The sequence below is a fragment of the Ovis aries genome, chromosome 3, assembly GCF_016772045.2.
Source record: "Ovis aries strain OAR_USU_Benz2616 breed Rambouillet chromosome 3, ARS-UI_Ramb_v3.0, whole genome shotgun sequence".
NCBI lineage: Eukaryota > Metazoa > Chordata > Mammalia > Artiodactyla > Bovidae > Ovis > Ovis aries.
Window position 1 is genome coordinate 189,412,557 of NC_056056.1, and position 21,010 is coordinate 189,433,566.

Sequence of the window (21,010 nt, forward strand, 5' to 3'; positions counted from 1 at the left end):
GATTGTGGGCACTGACTATGGACCCCTGGCTCTGTCACTTACGAGATGTGCGACGTGGGTAAATTAGTGCTTCCTGTGCCTCAGTTTTCCTCTTTTCTGAATGGCTTCATCACAGTTTCCATCTCAAAGGACCACTTAGCAGTTAAATAAATTAAAACACTGAAAGAGAGCATGACACCAAATAACTGCTACAAAAGTGCTTGCTGTTATTATTAGGGTAGATGGCATAAAGCAGAAATAAGTCCATGTATATTCTACAGCCAGGTAACAGACCTTGAAACTGAGGGGCTTCCCTGGTGGTCCAGTGGTTAAGAATCTACTTTGCAGTTTGGTCCCTGGTCCAGGAAAATCGCACATGCCCTGGGGTAACCAACCCCTTGCACCACAACTACTGAGCCTGTGTGCCTAGAGGCAGTGCTCCGCAACAAGCAAGCCACCATAACAAGAAGCCTGAGCACCAACTAGAGAGTAGCCCCAGCTCGCCACAACTAGAGAAAGCCTGGGTGCAGCCAAGACCCCGTGCAGCCAAAATAAATGATAATTTTTTTTAAAAAAAGCCCTTGAAACTGAATTCAGTCATGTCATTCATTGAAGACCTGAAGAAGACTTTAGTTAAGACAAAGCATGGGCTGACAGTGTCTCCCCACACTCATGCAAAAATGTGGAACTGTGTGACCTCTCAGAAGAGCTTTCTGATGAAGAGTATGATTCAAAATCATATGGTTGTGGTGAGTGGTGCTCATTTTCAACCAGGACATGAAATAGAATTATACCTCATTAGTGGAAAATCACAGAGACAGGTCTGGCCTTCTATTTCACTTGTTATTCACCTATTAGTAAAGGAAAGAATAACTGAAAGCAACAGGTTTACCTCTTGAACTTAAAATGTGTTACCAAATCTATCAATTATTTTCAAACCATACTCTATGATACCCATAATTTTAACCTGGAAGCTAAAGGAGGACAATAATAGCTGTCATTTACTGCTCACCTCTTTGGTCACCTGATTCGAACAGCCAACTCACTGGAAAAGACCCTGATGCTGGGAAAGATTGAAGGCAGGATGAGAAGGAAACGATGGAGGATGAGATGGTTGGGTGGCATCACTGACTCAATGGGCATGAGTTTGAGCAAACTCTGGGAGATAGTGAAGGACAGGGAAGCCTGGTGTGCTGCAGTCCATGGGGTCTCAAAGAATCAGACACGACTGAGCAACTACCCAGCTGCTCTCCCAGTAGGCGGCAGGGGTTCTCCGTGCATTGTCACCAACCTGCACAAAAACCAGGTAGAGGTAGGCACCAATACCTCTGGGTTTCATTTGAGAAAACTAACACATGAATAACTTTCCCAAGGTTAGCTGGACAGGGGAAAACAACACTTGAATGCAAGTCTCTTGGTCTTAAAGCCAGAGCCCACAATGTTCTGTCACCATAAACAGGAATGTGAAATAATATGAAACAGGAGAGAAATATGCGATGTGTCTATTTCATTACCTATGTCTGAGGCAGAATTTCTAAAACATTAAAAAAAAAAAAACCACCATAGGTTCTAGAAAAATCATTAGCATTACTATCTAAAATCACAATAGGCTCAGAATTGTATGGACCGGATCTCCAAGGACCTGGGTTTGATATGGGTAGCCTTTATTTTGCAACCTCATGATCAGGAAAATCAATGCTGTCTGTCTGAATATATTAGGAAATAGTACCTCTGTGTTTCTGCAAATGTTAGTGCCAGGAGTAAATGCAAAGTTGGTTTGGGGGTGAGGGTGGAAGTGGTTCTCCCCACTGCAAAACGCCCCACATTAGCAGCATCTCATGCCAACCTGGTTCCTGCCTCCTGCATCTCACTCCAGTTCTCTTTTGTGTGTGCTGTTGCCTCACTCCTTGTCTCCTCTGTGCCTACCAGTTTGGCATTCTGATGGGCTGGCTTCACTGGCTCCCAACCCTCCCACTTTGTTCCACAGTCTGAGGATTGACTCCTACATCCTGGCACAGTGCTTGTTTCTCGCTGCACTCCTGGTAACCGAGCTCGCTGGCACTGCCCCATGACCCCCTCCTGTGATCCACTCTGCCCAGCAGACCTGTAAACACAGACTGCCCACAGTCTCTAGAGGACCTGTGGAATTCAGCTGGGCTAGTTTCAGCCCCTGAAGGCTCTGCCTTGCCTATGCACACTGCAAAAGGAAGTACAATTCTGTGAGTGAGAACACCAACTCACCAAGAGTGGTAGGAAGCATGCTGGCAGAGTTGACTGCCTTCTGGGCACAGAACACGTCCACCCTGGCACGGTGACCAACGGCCATTCCAGAGGCCCAGACCCTGGGTCCCAACAGAACTGCCTACACCTCCAGTAGAGACCCTGCCGGCCTCCTGGGATTCCTGCCATCTTAGAAGCATTTATGATTCTGATCTTCATATACCAGGCGAGGCCAAGAAAGAAACATGCAGAAGTGCCCAGTGCTTCTGCTCATGAGAGCCAGATCATATGGGGAGGTGCCAGGCGGAGGACGGAAGGGTAGGAGCCAATGCTACATTTCCTACCTCCTGCACCTATGAGGCTCCTTCAAATGCTAGGTGGCTGGGTTATGACTTTTCCTGGAACAAGGCTTCAGTTCACATGACCCCTGAAAGATGACTAGGAGGCCAAGAGTTGAAGGGAGTTCGGGATGTGGGGAAAAGGCATTTGAATCTGTAGGGAAGTTGGGACAATATTAGTGAAGGACCTGAAAGGTGAGGGTACATTTTAAAAAGAAAGATTACAGGGAAGCCAGCATGCTGGAAAGAGAGACAGAGAAATGAGAGGTGCAAGGAGGACGCTGGCAGAGGCCAAGTCATAGACAGTGTTTCTCAGGCCACTGAAGAATTTATTTTTATTTTAACCTGATGGAAATGGGAAACAAAAGGTTTTGATCAAGGAACTGACATGAACAGAAAGCTTGCTCTGGTCATCGTGTAGAACTGAATTAGGTGTGGTGGAGGCAGAAGGCAGTCCTACATGGTGGATATGGGCGTGAGCTGTCTGCCGTCAACTCTACCCCAGATCCACTGCCTTCTCCCCAGGCTCTCATGACAGGTGGTTTGGGAATGATGTTTTACACTCTCCCGGGCCCACAGGGTTTCGGCTTAGATGATACTGATGAGAGGTCCTTGTGCAAGAGGAGGAAAGTGGAAGAGATACACTATGTTTCTGCAGCCACGTCAGCAGAGAGGAGGTTCATATTCACTTCCAGGCAAGCCCCTGCAAGTCAGCCTCTTCAGCAAGGCAGACTGCTGAGCCCAAAGGCATTCAGGCTTTCCTGAAATTTCAAATGGTCAAGATTCCCCTAAGGTTGGTAGCTATTATTCCTAACCTCGATTGCCCCAGCTTATATATCCAAAATTATGTATGCTTCCAATCTCCTAGGTTAAATCCTTCCTACTTGAGATATGTAGAGTTTCCGTTTTCCTCACTCAACCTCAACTGCTAAAGTCAGTTAAGAAGTTTTTGCAGGACTGGGAGTAAAAAATTATGAGGGCTTGATCTCTGGTATAGGCAGTGAGGATAGAAAAAAAAAATTAGGATGGATTTAATGTGGATTTAACAAGTGGCATTTGTAGGACATTGTTATAATTGGATAAGGGGAATAGGGGAGGAGAAGGGGTCAAAAATCACCACCAAGTTTTTGGCTTTATGTTCAAGCAATCTTGTTAAATTTGCCAGCCAGTCCATGTAGCCACAGGGGTATGGACACCAGGCTGCCCCAAGTGGCAGCCCTACCCAGGTTCCTTTCCAGACTGAAGCCAAAGAAGAGGAAGTCAACAGACTAGTGGTGAGGAAGACGTGCCCTTTTACAGGATGGGAAAATCTACACCCTGGATACTAAGGGCCATTGTAATGGCTTATCACCTTTTTCAAAACTGCTCCAACTTGTTGGGGAGCAGAGAAAGTCAGTTAAGCCAAGATCTGTCCCAATCTCCCCCTAAAAAAGGGGCAACAACCAAGCAGCTGGGGCCAGGGTGAGGGCTGAGTGACAAGGATGAGCAGGAGCTTCGTTCTGGAGACTACAAAGAATACGGAACACCGAGGAGGCAAACCGATTCATAAGCCAGAGGGCAAAGTTTAGATTCAAATATCAAAGAGAGAAAGCTCAAACACTAAGCTATGGGAAGATCAGGTCACAGGGGATGGCGGAATCAGAGACAGAGCAGATGAAGAGTATATAAAGTAAAGTTGTAGATGCTTGGAGAAGGTGGGTGTTGAAGGGGGCATTCCCACCAATATCAAGAAGGCAGGGTACATCAGGGGAGGGTAATGATGGTCTCGGCAGCTTGTGGGAGCAGGGCAGATATTATTTTCCTTGTCCATCTTCCCATTGAGGGATATTCTGTTTACAGGAGGACAATGCTTACGCATAGACAAAGGTCACTGACTACACCTTCTGGAATGACTTCTAAAGTGCTTTCTAGAGAAACATAGCTGTAAGGGTATCTCAAATACCTGAAGAGGAGGTGTCTGAGTATATACAGACCTTGGAACATGAGAAGGCTTTAGGATAACTACTCAGCTTCCTTAGTGACAGCTCCTCTTTGAGAAACTATGATCCATTAAATTGCAAGGCTGTTGAGACAAGGTTCCTTACTGAATCCCTAATGCTCCTCACAGTGCACAATAAATATCAGTTTAGCAGATGAAGACAGACTGGCAGATTTTAAGATGCTGGGCAGCTTCATCCAGTGGGCTAACCACAATGTTTATCCATGTGTCCATCTGTGAGGAAACACTCAAAATTCCCACGTAGGAACACCCATATCAGGAATACCACTCCACAATTAGAATGGGGTCAAGAATGGCCCCTCTCACCACCTTCTTCATTTCTCAATAACTCCTCGAAACAGCCTCTGGGGATGGCTCCCAAAGCCTGGAGTATCAGCTTTACCAAAGGAGGTGAAAGTCTTGACTGGGGAGTCCCCTGAGGGCTGAAGAGAGGTTTCTGTAACAGCACTAGACTCCTGCTGGTGACTACACCAGGAGCACCTCAGGACCCAGGTTCCCTGCTGTCTGGCTTTGCAAGTTACCTGAAGTCTCTAAATCTGAGTTTGTTCAGCTATACAGTAGAGTTAGTGGTGCCTCATTCAAAAACGGAGAGATCTAAATAATGTTTCTAAGACACCTGTCTTAATACCTGTCCACTAAAATGTTCCAATGGAGAAGGAAATGGCAATCCACTCCAGTACTCTTGCCTGAAAAATCTCATGGACAGAGGAGCCTGGAAGGCTGCAGTACATGGGGTCGCTAAGAGTCAGACACGACTGAGCGACTTCACTCTCACCTTTCACTTTCATGCATTGGAGAAGGAAATGGCAACCCACTCCAGTGTTCTTGCCTGGAGAATCTCAGGGATGAGGGAGCCTGGTGGGCTGCCATCTATGGGGTCGCACAGAGTCGGACACGACTGAAGCGACGCAGCAGCAGCAAAATGTTCCAAAGCTGCATTCTCTTCCAGAATTCACCTCCCGATATCAGTCTCAGAGACTAGCCCTGCTTGCTCGCATCTTATTACATTCACCCACCTCTTCTCTCCTCCCTCATCTGCTCCAAAACTGCAGTCACAAAGCTCTTCTCCTAATCTCCTGATATAAAGCATCCTATATCAACTTGGCTCCAAGTAGATGGAAGAGCAAAGTCCTAGCTCCCTTCAGGTGGGAACTATCAGAAGGTAAATTTCTGCTGGAAGTTTTTGTTCAGTCCCTCTCAGTCTCTTCAATTCAAATGCCTGGGGCAGAAGGCAGAGCAAGAGGATAGATGCAACTACATTAAGAAGAAGACAATTGTTTTCCAGAAAACACTGCAGCTGCAATTTGCATTCTAAAGGAAGTAAAGCAAACACTTTAAATTCACTCCCTAGAAAAGCAAGAGTTCTGCAATTAATAGAACTTACAAATACAGATGTTAAAGACCATGTGCTTAAGGAATTAGTTAAGTATGTGCAATTGCTTATGGAAAGACTGAAATTTTTCTGAAGTTGGTTTTAAATACCTTATACAATAAAGGGACATTGCCAACACAGATGGCATGGTGGAGGGGAAAAAAGGCCCACTGATGAAAAAATGAAAAGGACCCAAACAAGCCATTTCCTTTCGTTGTTACCACCACAGAGATGGCTAGTGCCAACTGAATATCTTCTCTACTCCCTCTTTACTAAAGAACTCCCTACATTTTGGAGGGAGCCTTAAATAGAAAACTGTATTTCTAGTCCCTAGGGATAGGATTGCACAAAGCAGAAATCAATGGGTGGAGTTTATAAGAAAAGCTCTTTAAAGGAGACTCAGCTAGTAAACACCCTTTTATCCTTCCCTGCAGGAGCTCCAGCATCCATCTTATGACAGTGAGGCAATCCTGAAGATGGTGTAGAATGGAACATAAGTCTGGGACAGTGATGACACTATTACTACTTCACATTACCCCTGGACTCCTTTCCCCCACACTTCTTTTAAGGGATTAGGAAAGAAGTTCATTTGTTTAAACTGCTATTATTTTGGCTTAAATGCAGTTCTTAACTGATACTCACACCTAGCTTAGGTTGCCATTAGTTTCCCTGTGCATGAGAACTATAATATCAGAAACATATGATTTTTTTCATAATTATATATGAATTCTTGCTTTAACTATTGAATAAAATTTATACCAATAATTCAAAGTGTAGGTTAAATCTAGTCTTTTGTTGCCTTTATAAAAGTGCCAGATTCTATTATAGATAGCTCTCCGCATTGGGTGGACACCCTCTGAAGACCGAGTCAAGAACCACGCCCTTAATAAATAAGGGCAAAATAAGTGAAATGGTGAAATAAGTGGCTATTTGTATATCTTATTCCTATTGTGTTTTACACAATAGCACAAACATATATCCTTGAAGAATTTCTAAGGATTTTCACCAACAGTGACAAAAGAAACACAGGAGTTAAAAAGTCCCCTCTTCATGCAGCTTCTCTTAAGCTTCTCTTATTTGCACCATCCAGCTGGTCTGAGAACCCAGACAGGCAGTGATCACTTTGTGAAAATTCTTATGGATGTATCATCTGCTTCTCACTCTACTTTTCCGGTCTCTATTAGTATGCGAAGCCCCTGGGCGTGGGAGGAACCAGGCAGACACTTTAGGAGAGAAGAGCCACGGGGATCCCCCCGCAGTGGTCTTAGGCTTGGCTCTCCTCTAGTTGTCTTTTGTATGTAAGAACTCCAGGAACATTGAGCATATGCTAAATTCAGGCCCACATGCATGTGTTTGTGATAAGCACAAAATAATTTCCTATAATTATTTCAACAATTTCAATAATTCTACAGATAATATCAGTATCAATAAAATTCATTTCCTATATTTAATATTACCTGCTCCATGGTGCTAAGCAAAGTCTAGTAAGTATATAAACTTCTTGAGTGGTGCTGCATATATAAAATGTGATTCATGCGTATGTTTACAACATAAAGACACATTAATTGGTAGACTACAGAAAGACTGAAGTTCTTTTATGAATTAAATAGAGACACTTGTGCTAATTTGCTGAAGATGCAACTAGAAACCCCAGCCTCCTATTCTGGGATCTTAAACCTGGTGCCTTCAGCAAAGAGCATTATCAATTCCTATCTGGCTTCTGGTGAATAGCAGTGGGGTTTTCCCTCCTTAGATGCTCCTAGGAGGTGGTACGTCTTCTTCCTGTGATGTACCTGACAACACTAACCTTTCTCCCCTGAGAGCAGTGTGCATGCCCAGAGGAGTTCCCAGGGGCTTCACACATCCCTGATCTATCATCTCCCTCTAGTCCACGGCCCCCGTGGCCTCCACTTTGATTTCAGCATCAGCCCTAAGCATTTTCGATTTTCTTAAACTGATTCATGAAGGTTTTTTTAACGTAAAATGATATAGAATGACCAAATTCTTGTCCACTACCCTAAACAGAGGTGATTAAGAAAGGCCTCTGCACACCTCATGGTGCACCTCTCTGGCAGGCAGGAGGCTCCACACGCCTGGACAGATCTGGGGCCTAAAGGCCATTAGAGATGCAGGGGTAGTTTGTCCCAAATACTAGTCACCACTCCAGGAGACTGGCAAACCTTGTAGAATCCTAAAAAGATAGGACACCTCTTCTCCATGGAAACTCTAATCCTCTCTGGAGAGTTCATTTTCTGTTGGAAATTCAAGACTTTGCAAACATCATAAGACCTTCTAAAGTCAGAAGGTGACTATAATGAGTGTTGGGCTTAGAATAATTAGGCCAGGGTGATGGGAGAGGGGTGGGACCTGCAATAAGTGTTCTCTTTAATTAGAGTCCCAAATGATTTTAAGCGATTTCCCTACTTACCCAAGAAAAGCAATAGCAGCAGCACCCCCTCCCTCCACCATTAAAAGGAGAAAGATGGGTATCTTTAATTGAAAGCAAAGCAACACAAAACTAATTATAGGCTCAAAGGGGCTTTGAGCTCATCTTGTAGCTTCTCCGCTTTCAGCAGGACAGTATTAAACCTTCCTAAAAAGATACGACTCAACCTATTTTTAAACATACCCAAAGACGGCATTCTGGTCTTCTGTTCCTTTGTTAGGTGAGCTTTTTTCCTTTCCTTAACTTACCACAGGTGAACTTCCCTATCACTAACCTGAGACATCACATTAGATTTCAGCTTAGTTTGCTCAGCGGATGTAAACAGCTGGTCATAATTAGCCTTTTTCTCAACTGTACTTTCCTCTGTCCATCTGTATGAAATTATAACAAATTATGACAATTAATCAAGATATTTTGGTTTAAATCAATACATTTGGGGCTAGATGCCAATGAAATCGCTTACTGATTAAAGACTGCCACCCTTCCTTTTTTTTTTTCCATACCTTTTACTTTCTCTACTATGGGCTCCAATACTAACGTCTCTCCCTTTCCCATCTCTCTTCTACACACACACACAACAATAACAAATGTGCACACTCCCTCTTAATTTAAATTAAGAAATATCCCTGAAACAGCTAGTTAACATTTAGATCTTGTCCTAACTGTTCACATCCAGGGGTAACAGTGAAGAACGCAGACACTGTCCAACGTCTGTCCTTAAATCCTAGCTCCGCGGCATGAACATATTTTATCTCCCTATGTGTCTATTTTCTCATCTGAGAAGTGGAGACAATAATAGTATCTACCTTACATGAGTTACTACATTAAAAGCCCTTTAGAATGGTGCCCAATACTCTAACTGTTAAGTGCTATACATTTGTAGCTATTGTTACACCGTCCTTGCAGCAAAGTGACATTCAGAGGCATTAAATGATGCCTGATGTTCCAGTAGGCAAAAGTCTGTGAAAGAAAAGGAGTAGGATTTAAGTTTATGGGGAGTGAAAAGGCAAGAAGAGTGAGGTGAGAAATTTACAAAGACAAAAAGGAAATAAGACAGCAAAAGCTACAGGGAAAGAGTAAAGCAGACATTTAATGAGGGTAAAGGTAGGAAGAGAAAAATAAAAGGCGAGGGGGGGAAAAAAAAGAGTAAAAAGGTGGTATGAAAAAGGAAGAAATGGAGGAATGAGAGCAACAAAAGAGACCAAACACGAGCAAACACTCCACTTAGAGCCTGAGCTATCAGAAAAAGAAAGGAGTGAAAGAGAAAACAGAAGCGTTGGAACAGAAGAGACAGGGAAGAGAGAGATGAAAGTGGCGACAGGAAGGCTTCATTTGCAGCAAGGCCTCTCTGTCTTTGAATCAGGGGAAGTTTACATCCAAAATTGACACACTTCTGATCTGCCAGACTTCCTTCCCAATTCTTCCTATTGCCTTAGACTCTGCCCGGGACTAGCTCCCTAAGGTGTGTCCTGGTAAGCTGTCTGCCTTGGGTCTGGTCCGCTCTACCCTCAAGGCCAAGACGCAATCTTCACTACGTTTTCCCTAAATATTCCAACCATCCTTTTCAAGTGAAAAATTAGCTCTAGAGCAAATATTTACACCCTCTTTCTTCTCCAAACCGTTAGAAACCTATAAGGGGTGCTGGTATTTCATTTTTAAAAATTATTCACTTTGAAACATTCCCCGCCCCTCCCATTTTTTGGTGTGTGTGTGTGGGGGGGGGGGTTGTTATTTAGAACAGGAGGACAAAACGATACAGTGCCGCAGGGGTATGCCGCTTTTAGACGTACCATTTGTCCTTCCCACCAAAGGAAATTAATCACCCAGTCACTTGGAAACGAGAGACTGGCTCTAGATCTTAAAAATACGATCAGTATTTCTTATTGCAAATACTTTTAAAGTATTATCATGATTAAATTGCCTGTTTGGTGCAAAATAGCCTCCCTCTTGGAGGAAGTCGAGAGACCTTAGAGGGCCCTCTGGGCAAACGGAGCGGACGGGCCGCGAGCGTCTGCTCACGCCGGGGTGAGCCTGGGCCGCCGCCGCCGCCGCCGGAGTCACGAAGCCAGACGCGGCGCGTCTCCGCCCAGGACCCGGGAGACTGCAGCAACGCGGCCGCAGCCCCGGCGGTTCCCGGAGGCGGGGAGGAGACGCGACTCCCGCAGACACGTGACCTCCTCCCGGCCGCCGCTTCCCGCGACCCAAACCCGTCCCCGGAACCCGCGCTCGGCGGGGCGGGCCGGGGGACACGTAGCGACGGCCCCGGTCCCTACTGCGACCGGGTGCGCGTGCATTTCAGCGTACATCGCCCCTTGGTTCACGTGCCACTGGCAATAACGAATGTTTCGGGGATCACCCGGGAGAATGCAGGAAGGAAAGACGTTGGGTTTGAAATCGATTTACTTGTGTACAGACAGATTAACATATCGTCTCTCCATCCTTGCCCTGGCAGACGCAAGTGGCGGCAGCGGGGCCAGAGACCTGGGGGTCCCGCAGAAGGCGCTTCACCACGCTTGGTCTCCAAGGTCCCTGGCCCTCCGCTGCGCAAATGCGGGCACCTCCGGGTAACTCTCTCTAGCAGTGAGTCATGCTCCCGGGATGGCTCTGGGAAAAGGTAGCCCTGCTCCGCCGGCCTGTGCTTTCCCCGCGCCGAGCGCCGCGGCTGCAGGGCGAGCGCGCGCGCGCGCACGGGTTCCCCGCGCAGTGATGTGGCAGCCGCGGCAGGTCGGATCACGTTGCTGGCCCTGTGCTGGTACCCGTTGGAGACAGGATTAAGGAGGGAGGCTTTGGAGGTGCCAGCGGTAGTAAACGTGGGCTCCGCACACTCCCGGCGACGCTTATCACACGCGGGGGGAGGGGTCGGGGAAAGCACGCAGCACCACCCGAGACGCGGAGGGGCGGCAGAGTTGAGCCCGCGAACGATACTGCTGCATTGCTTCTCCGCCGTCGCCCCTCTCTTACCACCCCATCCTCTCCCCTCCCTCCTCGCTGCGTCCCTCCGGGAGCGCCTGAGGCCCCGAACGTCGTCATCTGCGGCTGTGACTAGTGGCACCGCAATTCCGGCGGCTGCGGGAAGTTTGGGTGGCCCAGGGACACCGTGTGGCCGAAAGACACTCGGGTTGCGACATTCTGTCCTAGTGGCTACAGTTGCATTTATCTTAAATCCTTCAAGGAGCGGATTTCAAATTGTCCCTTTTCGGGACAACCTCCAATCAGGGCTATAAGGGGTTCCCCCCTACCCAGGCCGCCCAGCGGTGAGCAAACAAGTTTCCAAATTGTCCTCTGGGACTGAAGTTGACCCACCGCGAATTCTCTTTCTCTTTCCTTTCTCTGGTCCAAACCAACAGCACAGTCGGTGGAAAGGCAAAAAGCCACGTTCACGTTCCTGAACCGTCATGACGGACGGCTGGAGGGAGTCGCACTTCCGAGGCGAGGAAGCCCCGGCGGCCCCGCACCCCCGGCGCCCCCTCCCACTCCCCAGCTGACTGCACCGCCCTCGGGAAGATGAATAGCTTGGCTGAAGTTGTTTTTCCTTTCCGGTGGCCCTGATCAGGTGTCCCCGCCCCCTCCCGCCTTTCGCCTCCCCTCGCAGCCTGCTCCCTGCGCCCCCTCCCGGCCCGGCCCCTCCTCCCCCGCCCCCCTCCGGGCTGGACCGCGGATGGTACGTTCCGCACGTGAGCTGGGTGCTGGTCTGGCCGGCGACGCGCGTGCCCTGTGGCCAAACACTGCCCGGAGTGAGAGCAAACTACCAGCGCAGTGGGGCCGGCGCGAGTGTGCGTGCGTGTGTGTGCGTGTGTGTGCGAGAGAGCAAGCGCAGCGGGAGGGGGGGGGACCAACTGCTTCACACTTTCAACACTGCACTGAAGAGGGAGAGAGAGAAAGAGACTGGAGACCTACAGATCCCCCAAGATCTCCCAAAGCTACCGTCCCACAGATTATAAACCCCAAAAATCGAAACAGAGGAAACGGACAGCGGTTGAACATGGACGAAGGAATTCCTCATTTGCAAGAGAGACAGTTACTGGAACATAGAGATTTTATAGGGTAAGGTGCACGCACCCTTGCGAAAATCTGTCTAGGCTTCAGTTTGATTTTTTTTTTTTTTCTCCAGAAAGTGGTATGGAGCGGGCGAGGGCAGAGCCCCTCCCCGAATGGGTGCCTGATGCTGATTTCTGTTTTGCAGACTGGATTATCCCTCTTTGTATATGTGTAAGCCCAAAAGGAGCATGAAGCGAGACGATAGCAAGGTAAGTGTAGTTTCCTATGTTCCCCATAACCTGCCTGGGTAGTTAATTAGGGCCATTGATTTCACAGGGAAGCTCTGCCCGCAAATATATTCCAGCCTTTGAGCTTCCCCAACTGTGAATTTTAAGTGGTTTGCTGGATACTCTCAGGGGGAGATTAAACATCATACCTGAATTTAAATTGTATTTCAGAACAGCCCAGAGGAAAGAGGTGTCTTGGGCATAGTTTCTCACGTAGTATTGGGGAGGGGGCAATATTGTTATATGCAGTAAGTGAATATTTAGCTTATCGTTTTTTCTCTTCCATGACTCTCATATTTGTAGGATACCTACAAATTACCGCACAGATTAATAGAAAAGAAAAGAAGAGACCGAATTAATGAATGCATTGCTCAGCTGAAAGACTTACTGCCTGAACATCTAAAGTTGACAGTAAGATGCACATTTTTATTCTTTGCTGCTCTCCGGGGTTGTGTTAATAGCCTGGTACCACTCCCAAGAGAAATAAGAATAAATGTAAATATGACATGCCTTACAACTTGTGCTATAGTGTAGAGTTTCCTGCAAACTCAAGAGTAGGTGTTCACAACTGAAGACAAGAAATCATTTATAACCTGTATGGTGGAAAACTCAGAGAAGTATAGGAATAGTACTTCTTTCAAGTATTTGCTTAAGTTGCTGTGCCAAATGGAGAGCCAGTCAAGCCAAATGTATGTTTTTAAGTAACCAAGTGCTCCCTTCTTTTTGCATCATTGCAGACTCTGGGGCATCTGGAGAAAGCGGTAGTCCTGGAATTAACTTTGAAACACTTAAAAGCTTTGACAGCCTTAACGGAGCAGCAACATCAGAAGATAATTGCTTTACAGAATGGTAAGTCAATTCAGGGAGGCCAACCCACCCCGATGAAGGAGGGCAACCCACAGAGGAGCAGTGTTAGGATTCTTACCCCACCTCCACCTCCTTCCCAGGGCTCACTTTCATTTGTTAAATTGCTTACACTTTCCCTTCATTGGAAAGTGCCCACTTCCGACGCATCCTAGAGGCTTCCAGCAGAATTCGGAGGAATCAAATTTTTATTTAAAGTGGTGGTTGCGCCCTCTCCACTTTAGTTTCTCAGCTGGGACTAGAGCGCCCCCCTGCTTCCCCACCCCCGCCACCCCCTACTCCTCCCAGCCCTCGGCAACCGGTGGATAATATCATGCGAATACAGAGGAAAAACCGAGATCACTTTAGTCAGTGCAGGGCCCACGTGATAAGCAGATGTTTCAACGTCGATATTTTTCTTCTTGCCTTCATTCCTCTGTTCCCTTCCCCCGCCCCCCACCCCTTCCTCATCCTAGGGGAGCGATCTCTGAAATCGCCCATTCAGTCCGACTTGGATGCGTTCCACTCGGGATTTCAAACATGCGCCAAAGAAGTCTTGCAATACCTCGCCCGGTTTGAGAGCTGGACGCCCAGGGAGCCGCGGTGTGTCCAGCTGATCAACCACTTGCACGCCGTGGCCACCCAGTTCTTGCCCACCCCGCAGCTGTTGACTCAACAGGTTCCTCTGAGCAAAGGCACCGGCGCGCCCACGGCCGCCGCCCCCGCCGGCTCCGGGGCCGCCCCCTGCCTGGAGCGCGCGGGGCAGAAGCTGGAACCCCTCGCCCACTGCGTGCCGGTCATCCAGCGGACTCAGCCCAGCGCCGAGCTCGCCGCCGCCGAGAACGACACGGACACCGATAGCGGCTACGGTGGCGAGGCCGAGGCCCGGCCGGACCGCGAAAAGGGCAAAGGCGCGGGGACGAGCCGCGTTACCATCAAGCAGGAGCCCCCCGGGGAGGACTTGCCGGCGCCCAAGAGGATGAGGCTGGATACCCGCGGCGGCGGCGGCGGCGGCCCGGGGGGCGGCGCGGCGGCGGCGGCGGCCGCGCTCCTGGGGCCCGACCCGGCCGCCGCGGCCGCGCTGCTGAGACCCGACGCCGCCCTGCTCAGCTCGCTGGTGGCGTTCGGCGGAGGCGGGGGCGCGCCCTTCGCGCAGCCCGCGGCCGCCGCGGCCCCCTTCTGCCTGCCCTTCTACTTCCTCTCGCCTTCGGCGGCCGCCGCCTACGTGCAGCCCTTCCTGGACAAGAGCGGCCTGGAGAAGTATCTGTACCCGGCGGCGGCCGCCGCCCCGTTCCCATTGCTGTACCCCGGCATCCCCGCTCCGGCCGCCGCCGCCGCCGCCGCCGCGGCCGCCGCCGCCGCCGCCGCCTTCCCCTGCCTGTCCTCTGTGTTGTCGCCCCCTCCGGAGAAGGCGGCGGCCGCCGCCGCAGCCGCGACCCTCCTGCCGCACGAGGTGGCGCCCCCTGGGGCTCTGCACCCCGCGCACCCGCACGGCCGCACCCACCTGCCCTTCGCCGGCGCTCGCGAGCCCGGGAACCCGGAGAGCTCTGCTCAGGAAGATCCCTCGCAGCCAGCAAAGGAAACCCTCTGAATCCGTGCTCCACTTGAGAGGGGACCAGGGTTCACGCGGAATAATAATATTAATAAGTTAAAACACCCTTAACGTTTTTAAGGGAGGAAGTGTAAGAGACGCACGACAGGCTTTAAAAAAAAAAAAACAAAACACAACACAGGTGTCTTGTGTACATGTGGAGTTCCTGTTTTGCTCACCCCTCACCGCCCACTATCCTTCACACACCTACATCCCTTTTGCCCCCCACCAGCTGTCAAAGAACCTCCTAGATATTCTTTTCTTTCTTTGAAGAACTCCCCATAATAAGTTTGGCCTTCTTTTAGGCCACGTTCCATTCTCTTTTAAAATACAGAACCGAATTCTCGAGGAAGTGAGAACGGTCTGCTCTCTGAACCAGGGTAAGAGAAGGTAACGTGGAACCCCAGGTAGCTGGTGTCTGCCTGCGTCTCAGAGCTGTCCTCTCTGCTTCAGGAGGCTTTCCACAGGCATAAGGAGGACCTTTTCGAGTTCGACTTACCCCAGTATTTTATAATGTTTAGCTTTTTAAAAGGCGTGCATTTGTCAAAGAGGAAGAGGTGAGAGTGCAGGCGCTCGCGTTGCAATCCATTCTGAAGTGGTTTGAGTGGTATCTCTTACTTAGTACTTGCACTCGTTTAAAAGAGGTGCGGAGTTGGGCCATGGTCTGAACTAAGTCAGGGAAAGGGATGAAGAAGGCCAGAGTCATTCTCAGTACATTTGCTAGCACTTTATTGAGAAACTGACCGTGAATCAATTAACTCACCCTAATTTCATATATATACATATATATGTGAAATTGAGTGCCTCTGTTCTTACCCTGTCATTATTTAATCCATCATGTTTCTAAGTTTGTATCATCTTCCTGTTTAAATACAGAATGTGCACTGAACTTTAAAAAGTCCAAACTGATTTATCCTATATTCTGTTAATTCACAAAAGTGGAGGAGGAAGGCATGGACAGTTTCCTTTGGAAATGCTGTAAACATGTGGAGTGGAGCCCTGTGAGGCCTTCCTATCTCCAAGTCTATGTATTTTCTGGAGACCAAACCAGATACTAGATAATCACAAAGAAAGCTTTTTTAATAAGGCTTAAACCAAGACCTTGTCTAGATATTTTTAGTGTGTTGCCAAGGTAGCACTGTGAGAAATCTCACTTGAATGTTATGTAAGGGGTGAGACACAACAGTCTGACTATGAGTGAAGAAAATATCTGGGTCGTTCAGTCCGTTTGGTGCATTTGCTGCTGCTGTTGCTACTGTTTGCCTCAAACGCTGTGTTTAAACAACGTTAAACTCTCAGCCTACAAGGTGGCTCTTATGTACATAGTTGTTAATACATCCAATTAATGATGTCTGACATGCTATTTTTGTAGGGAGAAAATAAGTGCTAATGATATTTTGAGTTAAAATATCTTTGGGGGAGGACTTGCTGAAAAGTTGCACTTTTGTTACAATGCTTATGCTTGGTACAAGCTTATGCTGTCTTAAATTATTAAAAAAAATAAATACTGTCTGCAAGAAACCAGCTGGTTTAGAAAAGTTGAGTATGTGAAGATAAACTAGAAATCATCTTTATATTCTAGTATTTTCAGCACTCCATAAATTCTATTACCGAAAATAAATATTGCCATGCTATTTTGTGATTTTAAAATTCTTACTAAGGAATAAAAACTTTAATATATGTATGCTATGAGATGGTCTAATAATTAAAAAGGCATAAGGGATGCTCGATTAGTTGTAAGATATCTAAGAATACAGGGATGAAGATCATTTAGGTTCTCAGATACCCAACTTTGTCTGTGGCTTGATATTACACATTTCAAATGTCTTGCTAGCCTCCAGGTTCTAGCTGTATCTACTTGCTTGTTCCCAATGTATCTGCATGATAATTGCAAAAGAAAAACCTATCAATCACTCACCTAGTTTATGTCAGTTTTCTAATGCTTTCATGATTGAGGTGTGTTTCCCTTTTCATCTTTGACACCAGATAGCCTCTGATATATGGCCTGGTGTTTCTCTTTCACTGGGTCCCATATAAATACTGTACCACTTAGGAGTGGCTAATTTCTCGGTATATTTTAGCTTCTTAAGCTTTATAAAGTAAGTCCCTTGTGGGACTTTATTATGGAATTCAAGTAAGATAATTATTTCTAGACTTTTCTCAAGTTTATAATCAGATTTGGATTTGATACCAACTGTGTGAAGGATTGTCAATATTTAGTTTCAATAATGTTCACAAACCCCTTGATTTCTTAGAGGTATTGAAATAATAGTCAAAATTTATGAGATGTAGAAAAAGTGCTCCCTCTGCTGACTTTATGGCAACCAAACTGCAAGTCATAGAAAGTGGAGCCGGAAGGAAGCTCAGAGAACAGCTGTCCAGCCCCCTGCATTTTAAATAGAAATGAAGCCCAGAGAGATCAGATATCTGCCCAAGGTCACACAGCTACCTAGAGCGAGCACTAGAGGCCAGATCTGTTTTATTCCCCAGTCAGTGAAGTACTTCCCACTGCAGCATCTTGAACCAAATAAACCAAATTTGATTGGGCAGCATTCAAATAAGCCACAGGAACAAAGGAAACAAATATTAACGTTACAAAACTATGTAGGATTTTTGAGCATTTTAACTTATTGAACTTTAAAAAAATATTCTGTCTAAACCAAAATAAAGGAAAAAATAGCATTTTGAATACTTTGAGCTACATGTTAATGACATGTTGTAATAATCTGTTTTATAGCCAAAAGAGATGCAAAGTAAGTCAGGATAATAAAATGTTTTACCATTTGTATAGTTTTGGTATAATAAAAGAAAAAAACTTAGGGTTGGATTAGATTTTAGAGATTAGATTTTTAGTTCAAATGCCTTTATACTAGCATGGTAATAAGATAAAGCTGCTGAGGATAGAGTTGCAAAATAATATTATCTATACTGCATCTGAAAAATGTTATTTTAGTCATTGATTTATTTTAATGAACCAAAAGACAAGTCATCATAATTTGCTGAAGAGGATTCTATACCTATTGCTGTGAAGTTTAGCCTAGATCCTTTGTAGTATGTGATTTTTCAATATATGACAAATATGAATCTTGGGTCAATAATGTTTTTACACGTATAGTATTATATCAATTAATTTTACATACACAGAGCTCTTAGCAAAGTTCATACTGAACTGATAAAAATCCTTTCCTACCCCAAAGGACTAAGCACGTTTATAAGGCACTAGGAACTATATTTTAATAGCTCTTGAAAGTATGGCTGGAATTTTGGTTTCTATCGTGAAAACTGTTTCTCATTTTCTTCTCTATTACTAACCATACAGTCCACAACTTTTGTTATTGCCCATTACCTGAGGTTTGTTCAAAGTATGTCAAGCCTCAGGCTGTTCCTGCCCATGTCACAGGTCAATTCTGAACCTCTTCCTGAGAGGTGAACTCAAGTAGAGATTCTGAGAAGACAAGGCTGTACAGACTAGGCAGGACTTTTTACTTTAGATCGAAATGAACAGAGCCCTCATGAGCAAATTAAGCCCATTATAATGCCAAAAGTTGGCTATATTATTGTGATAATAGTGTTTTAACTTCAGAGAGCAATCTGATGTTTTTCATTCAAGAAAAATTCTTAATCTGTTAGACCCTCAGATCAGTATTTAGGCCCACCCATTGTTCTAACTGTGCTGTTTTAAATAAGTCCAAATGGGTATACAGTGCATATGTGTGTGAAGTCACTTCAGTCATGTCTGATTCTTTGTGACCCCATGGACTGTAGCCCACCAGGCTCCTCTGTCCATGGGATTTTCCCAGCAAGAATACTGTAGTGGGTTGCCATTTCCTTTTCCAGAGGATCTTCTTGACCCAGGGATCGAACCCACATCTCTTGCATTGCCTGTATTGGGAGGTGGATTCTTTACCACTAGGGTCACCTGGGAAACCCCCATGAGGAGGCGTAACTCCCCATACAGTGCATGCTTAAGCCCAGTGTAAGTTCCAGTTTTTCATAGAATCTAACAGGGGATTGACATGGAAAATTATCACATATTTTCTATGATTAGGATGGGATTCATACTAAAAAAACATGCAGCATGTACTTAAAAAAAATGCTCCAGGAAAGGAATTGGACATTTGTCTTAAAATTAGGTTTCTTGCACTTGTTCAGTGATTCCATATTGAAAACTCTGAACAAATGTAAAACTAAACCTTTATAAAAGTTGATGTTTTAAAATCTTGAACCAAATAATGTCCAATTTATGTTACTTCCGGGAATGATATGTGCCCCATGAAACAATGATTGAGAAAACAGAAGCTTCATATAGGTTCAGGTGCCAACATTGTCTATCTTTTCTTTATTTTTTCTTTAGTATTTCAGTGAAAAGCTTAGTAAAATATGTTACACGTATCTTAGAAAGAAATACCTTATCTGTAGTTAACCTTTCTCAATAATTCAGGGTCATCATTCATCATAAATATCACTTTTGCACTTTGAATATCATCTGGGAAGACTGGTACCTGCACTAAATTCCTTTTTGAGTCCTGATATCTGCTTTTTTATAGGTTTTTCAGTCTCTTTACTCAGGGTCAGGCTACCAGCTTCACTTGATGTGTCAGAGCCTCTGCCTCCAAGTCTTAACTAATTTGCTACTTCTGAATTACTATAGCCTGGGAAACCATTTAACCAAAACCACACCCTTTGAAACTCGTATAAAATGAGAATAAATACGTTACGTTCTAACAGAGTACCTGAGGGGCACTTCTCTAAATTCTGTGAACTTGTAGAATCAATGACATGGTGATCTTGCCAATTTTATTTTCTTCCTTTAACTTTCACATTCTCAGCAATATTCTATATCAGAAACACTTATGCAAAAGCCTTCAAGCACTTCATATATTTAATCATTTTATTACATAAAAATGGTTTTATTTTACAGTTACTACAAAATAAATTCCAATGCCAGAAGCCAATTATTTGATTTGATAAATACTCTTTCTCTCAGGTTGATAGGAATAGGGGGCCAATGGCCTTCAGTGAAAACTGATCCAGCATTTTGATTCATGGATGACTCTGGACCTTGATTCTGGTGTACCATCTCCTCTGCCTCTGGGTTTTGGATATCTTGGTTGGCAGGTCCAGCTAATGCACTCTGGGAACTGACAGGGAAGACATGTAGGCCCTGATGCTGTCTGTGAATTTAGACATGCCCATTGGAGAGCCTTGAGAGGTTCTAGACTCCTTGTGTGTGGACTGCAACAGACTCTTTTTTTCCTTGAGCCTACATATTCAAGAAATAGTGGACATGAGGTTCCAGGTATTTGTTTTTCTCCTACTGTGTGTGAGATGCTGTGGTAAGAGCTGGACAATTAAAGATTAATGATCTCAGGATCTCAAAGTCTACTGGGGTGACAGATCTACACTAAAATAAATTACAGTGCAACATAGTAAGTGCTATGGAGCCGTGATTATAGTACTTGGGGGTGAAGGTTGCTAACTTCACCTGGGTGGACCAGAAAAGACCTTAAGAAGTAGCTGGGTTTTACAGAAGGAACAGGAGAGTAAGTCCACCTCCAAAGAGAAGGCTCTGGCACAGTCTGGTCCTGTGCTAAGGGTCAGGACCGTTTAATTGGTTATATTTGACTTGAGGTCTGAGTAAGGACTTCCTAACTTCTCAAGTCCCTTTCTAACTTGACTGCCATACTGACTCACCATCATCTCCTCCTGAGGAACTGGGCCATTCGGTGGGATTGAGGCAGGGTCATGATATTTCTACTGCAAAGAATAGTATTCATAACTTGATAATATCTAATGAAGTAGAGGGGGAAAAAATAGTACCAGGCAAGCAGCTCTGTCTCACCTCACCCATCCATCTTAAAAAGAAACTAAGGGTGACTTCTTCCCCTACAGGTAGGGGCATGAAGATCCATGTTCTCCACTCAGTACCCAAAGGGGAAATGAGAGAAAGGAGCCCT

General features: G+C 45.8%; 2 protein-coding genes across 2 annotated transcripts in view; one reads left to right on the forward strand and one right to left on the reverse strand.

The window, feature by feature from the left end:
* SSPN (sarcospan) overlaps nt 1–15,051 on the reverse strand; it is a 134,219-nt gene extending 119,168 nt beyond the window's left edge. Inside the window, exon 1 of the mRNA XM_042247374.2 lies at nt 14,967–15,051. The gene's annotated coding sequence lies outside the window, so the exon portion shown is untranslated. The remainder of the gene's footprint in view (nt 1–14,966) is intronic.
* BHLHE41 (basic helix-loop-helix family member e41) lies at nt 12,075–16,742 on the forward strand. Its single transcript, XM_015093964.3, has 5 exons — nt 12,075–12,398; nt 12,538–12,601; nt 12,923–13,030; nt 13,357–13,468; nt 13,939–16,742. Exons 1-5 carry the CDS (start codon nt 12,337–12,339, stop codon nt 15,051–15,053), a joined length of 1,461 nt encoding a protein of 486 aa, XP_014949450.2. The 5' UTR covers nt 12,075–12,336; the 3' UTR covers nt 15,054–16,742.
* The last annotated feature ends 4,268 nt before the right edge of the window (nt 16,743–21,010 follow it).

What these genes read in the sequence shown, in the direction of transcription:
- BHLHE41 (XM_015093964.3), top strand. Translation starts at nt 12,337, where the DNA reads ATGGACGAAGGAATTCCTCATTTGCAAGAGAGACAGTTACTGGAACAT. An exon ending in TGAAGCGAGACGATAGCAAG is followed by an intron (nt 12,602 to 12,922) that starts GTAAGTGTAGTT and finishes TCATATTTGTAG; the next exon opens with GATACCTACAAATTACCGCA. An exon ending in GATAATTGCTTTACAGAATG is followed by an intron (nt 13,469 to 13,938) that starts GTAAGTCAATTC and finishes TCCTCATCCTAG; the next exon opens with GGGAGCGATCTCTGAAATCG.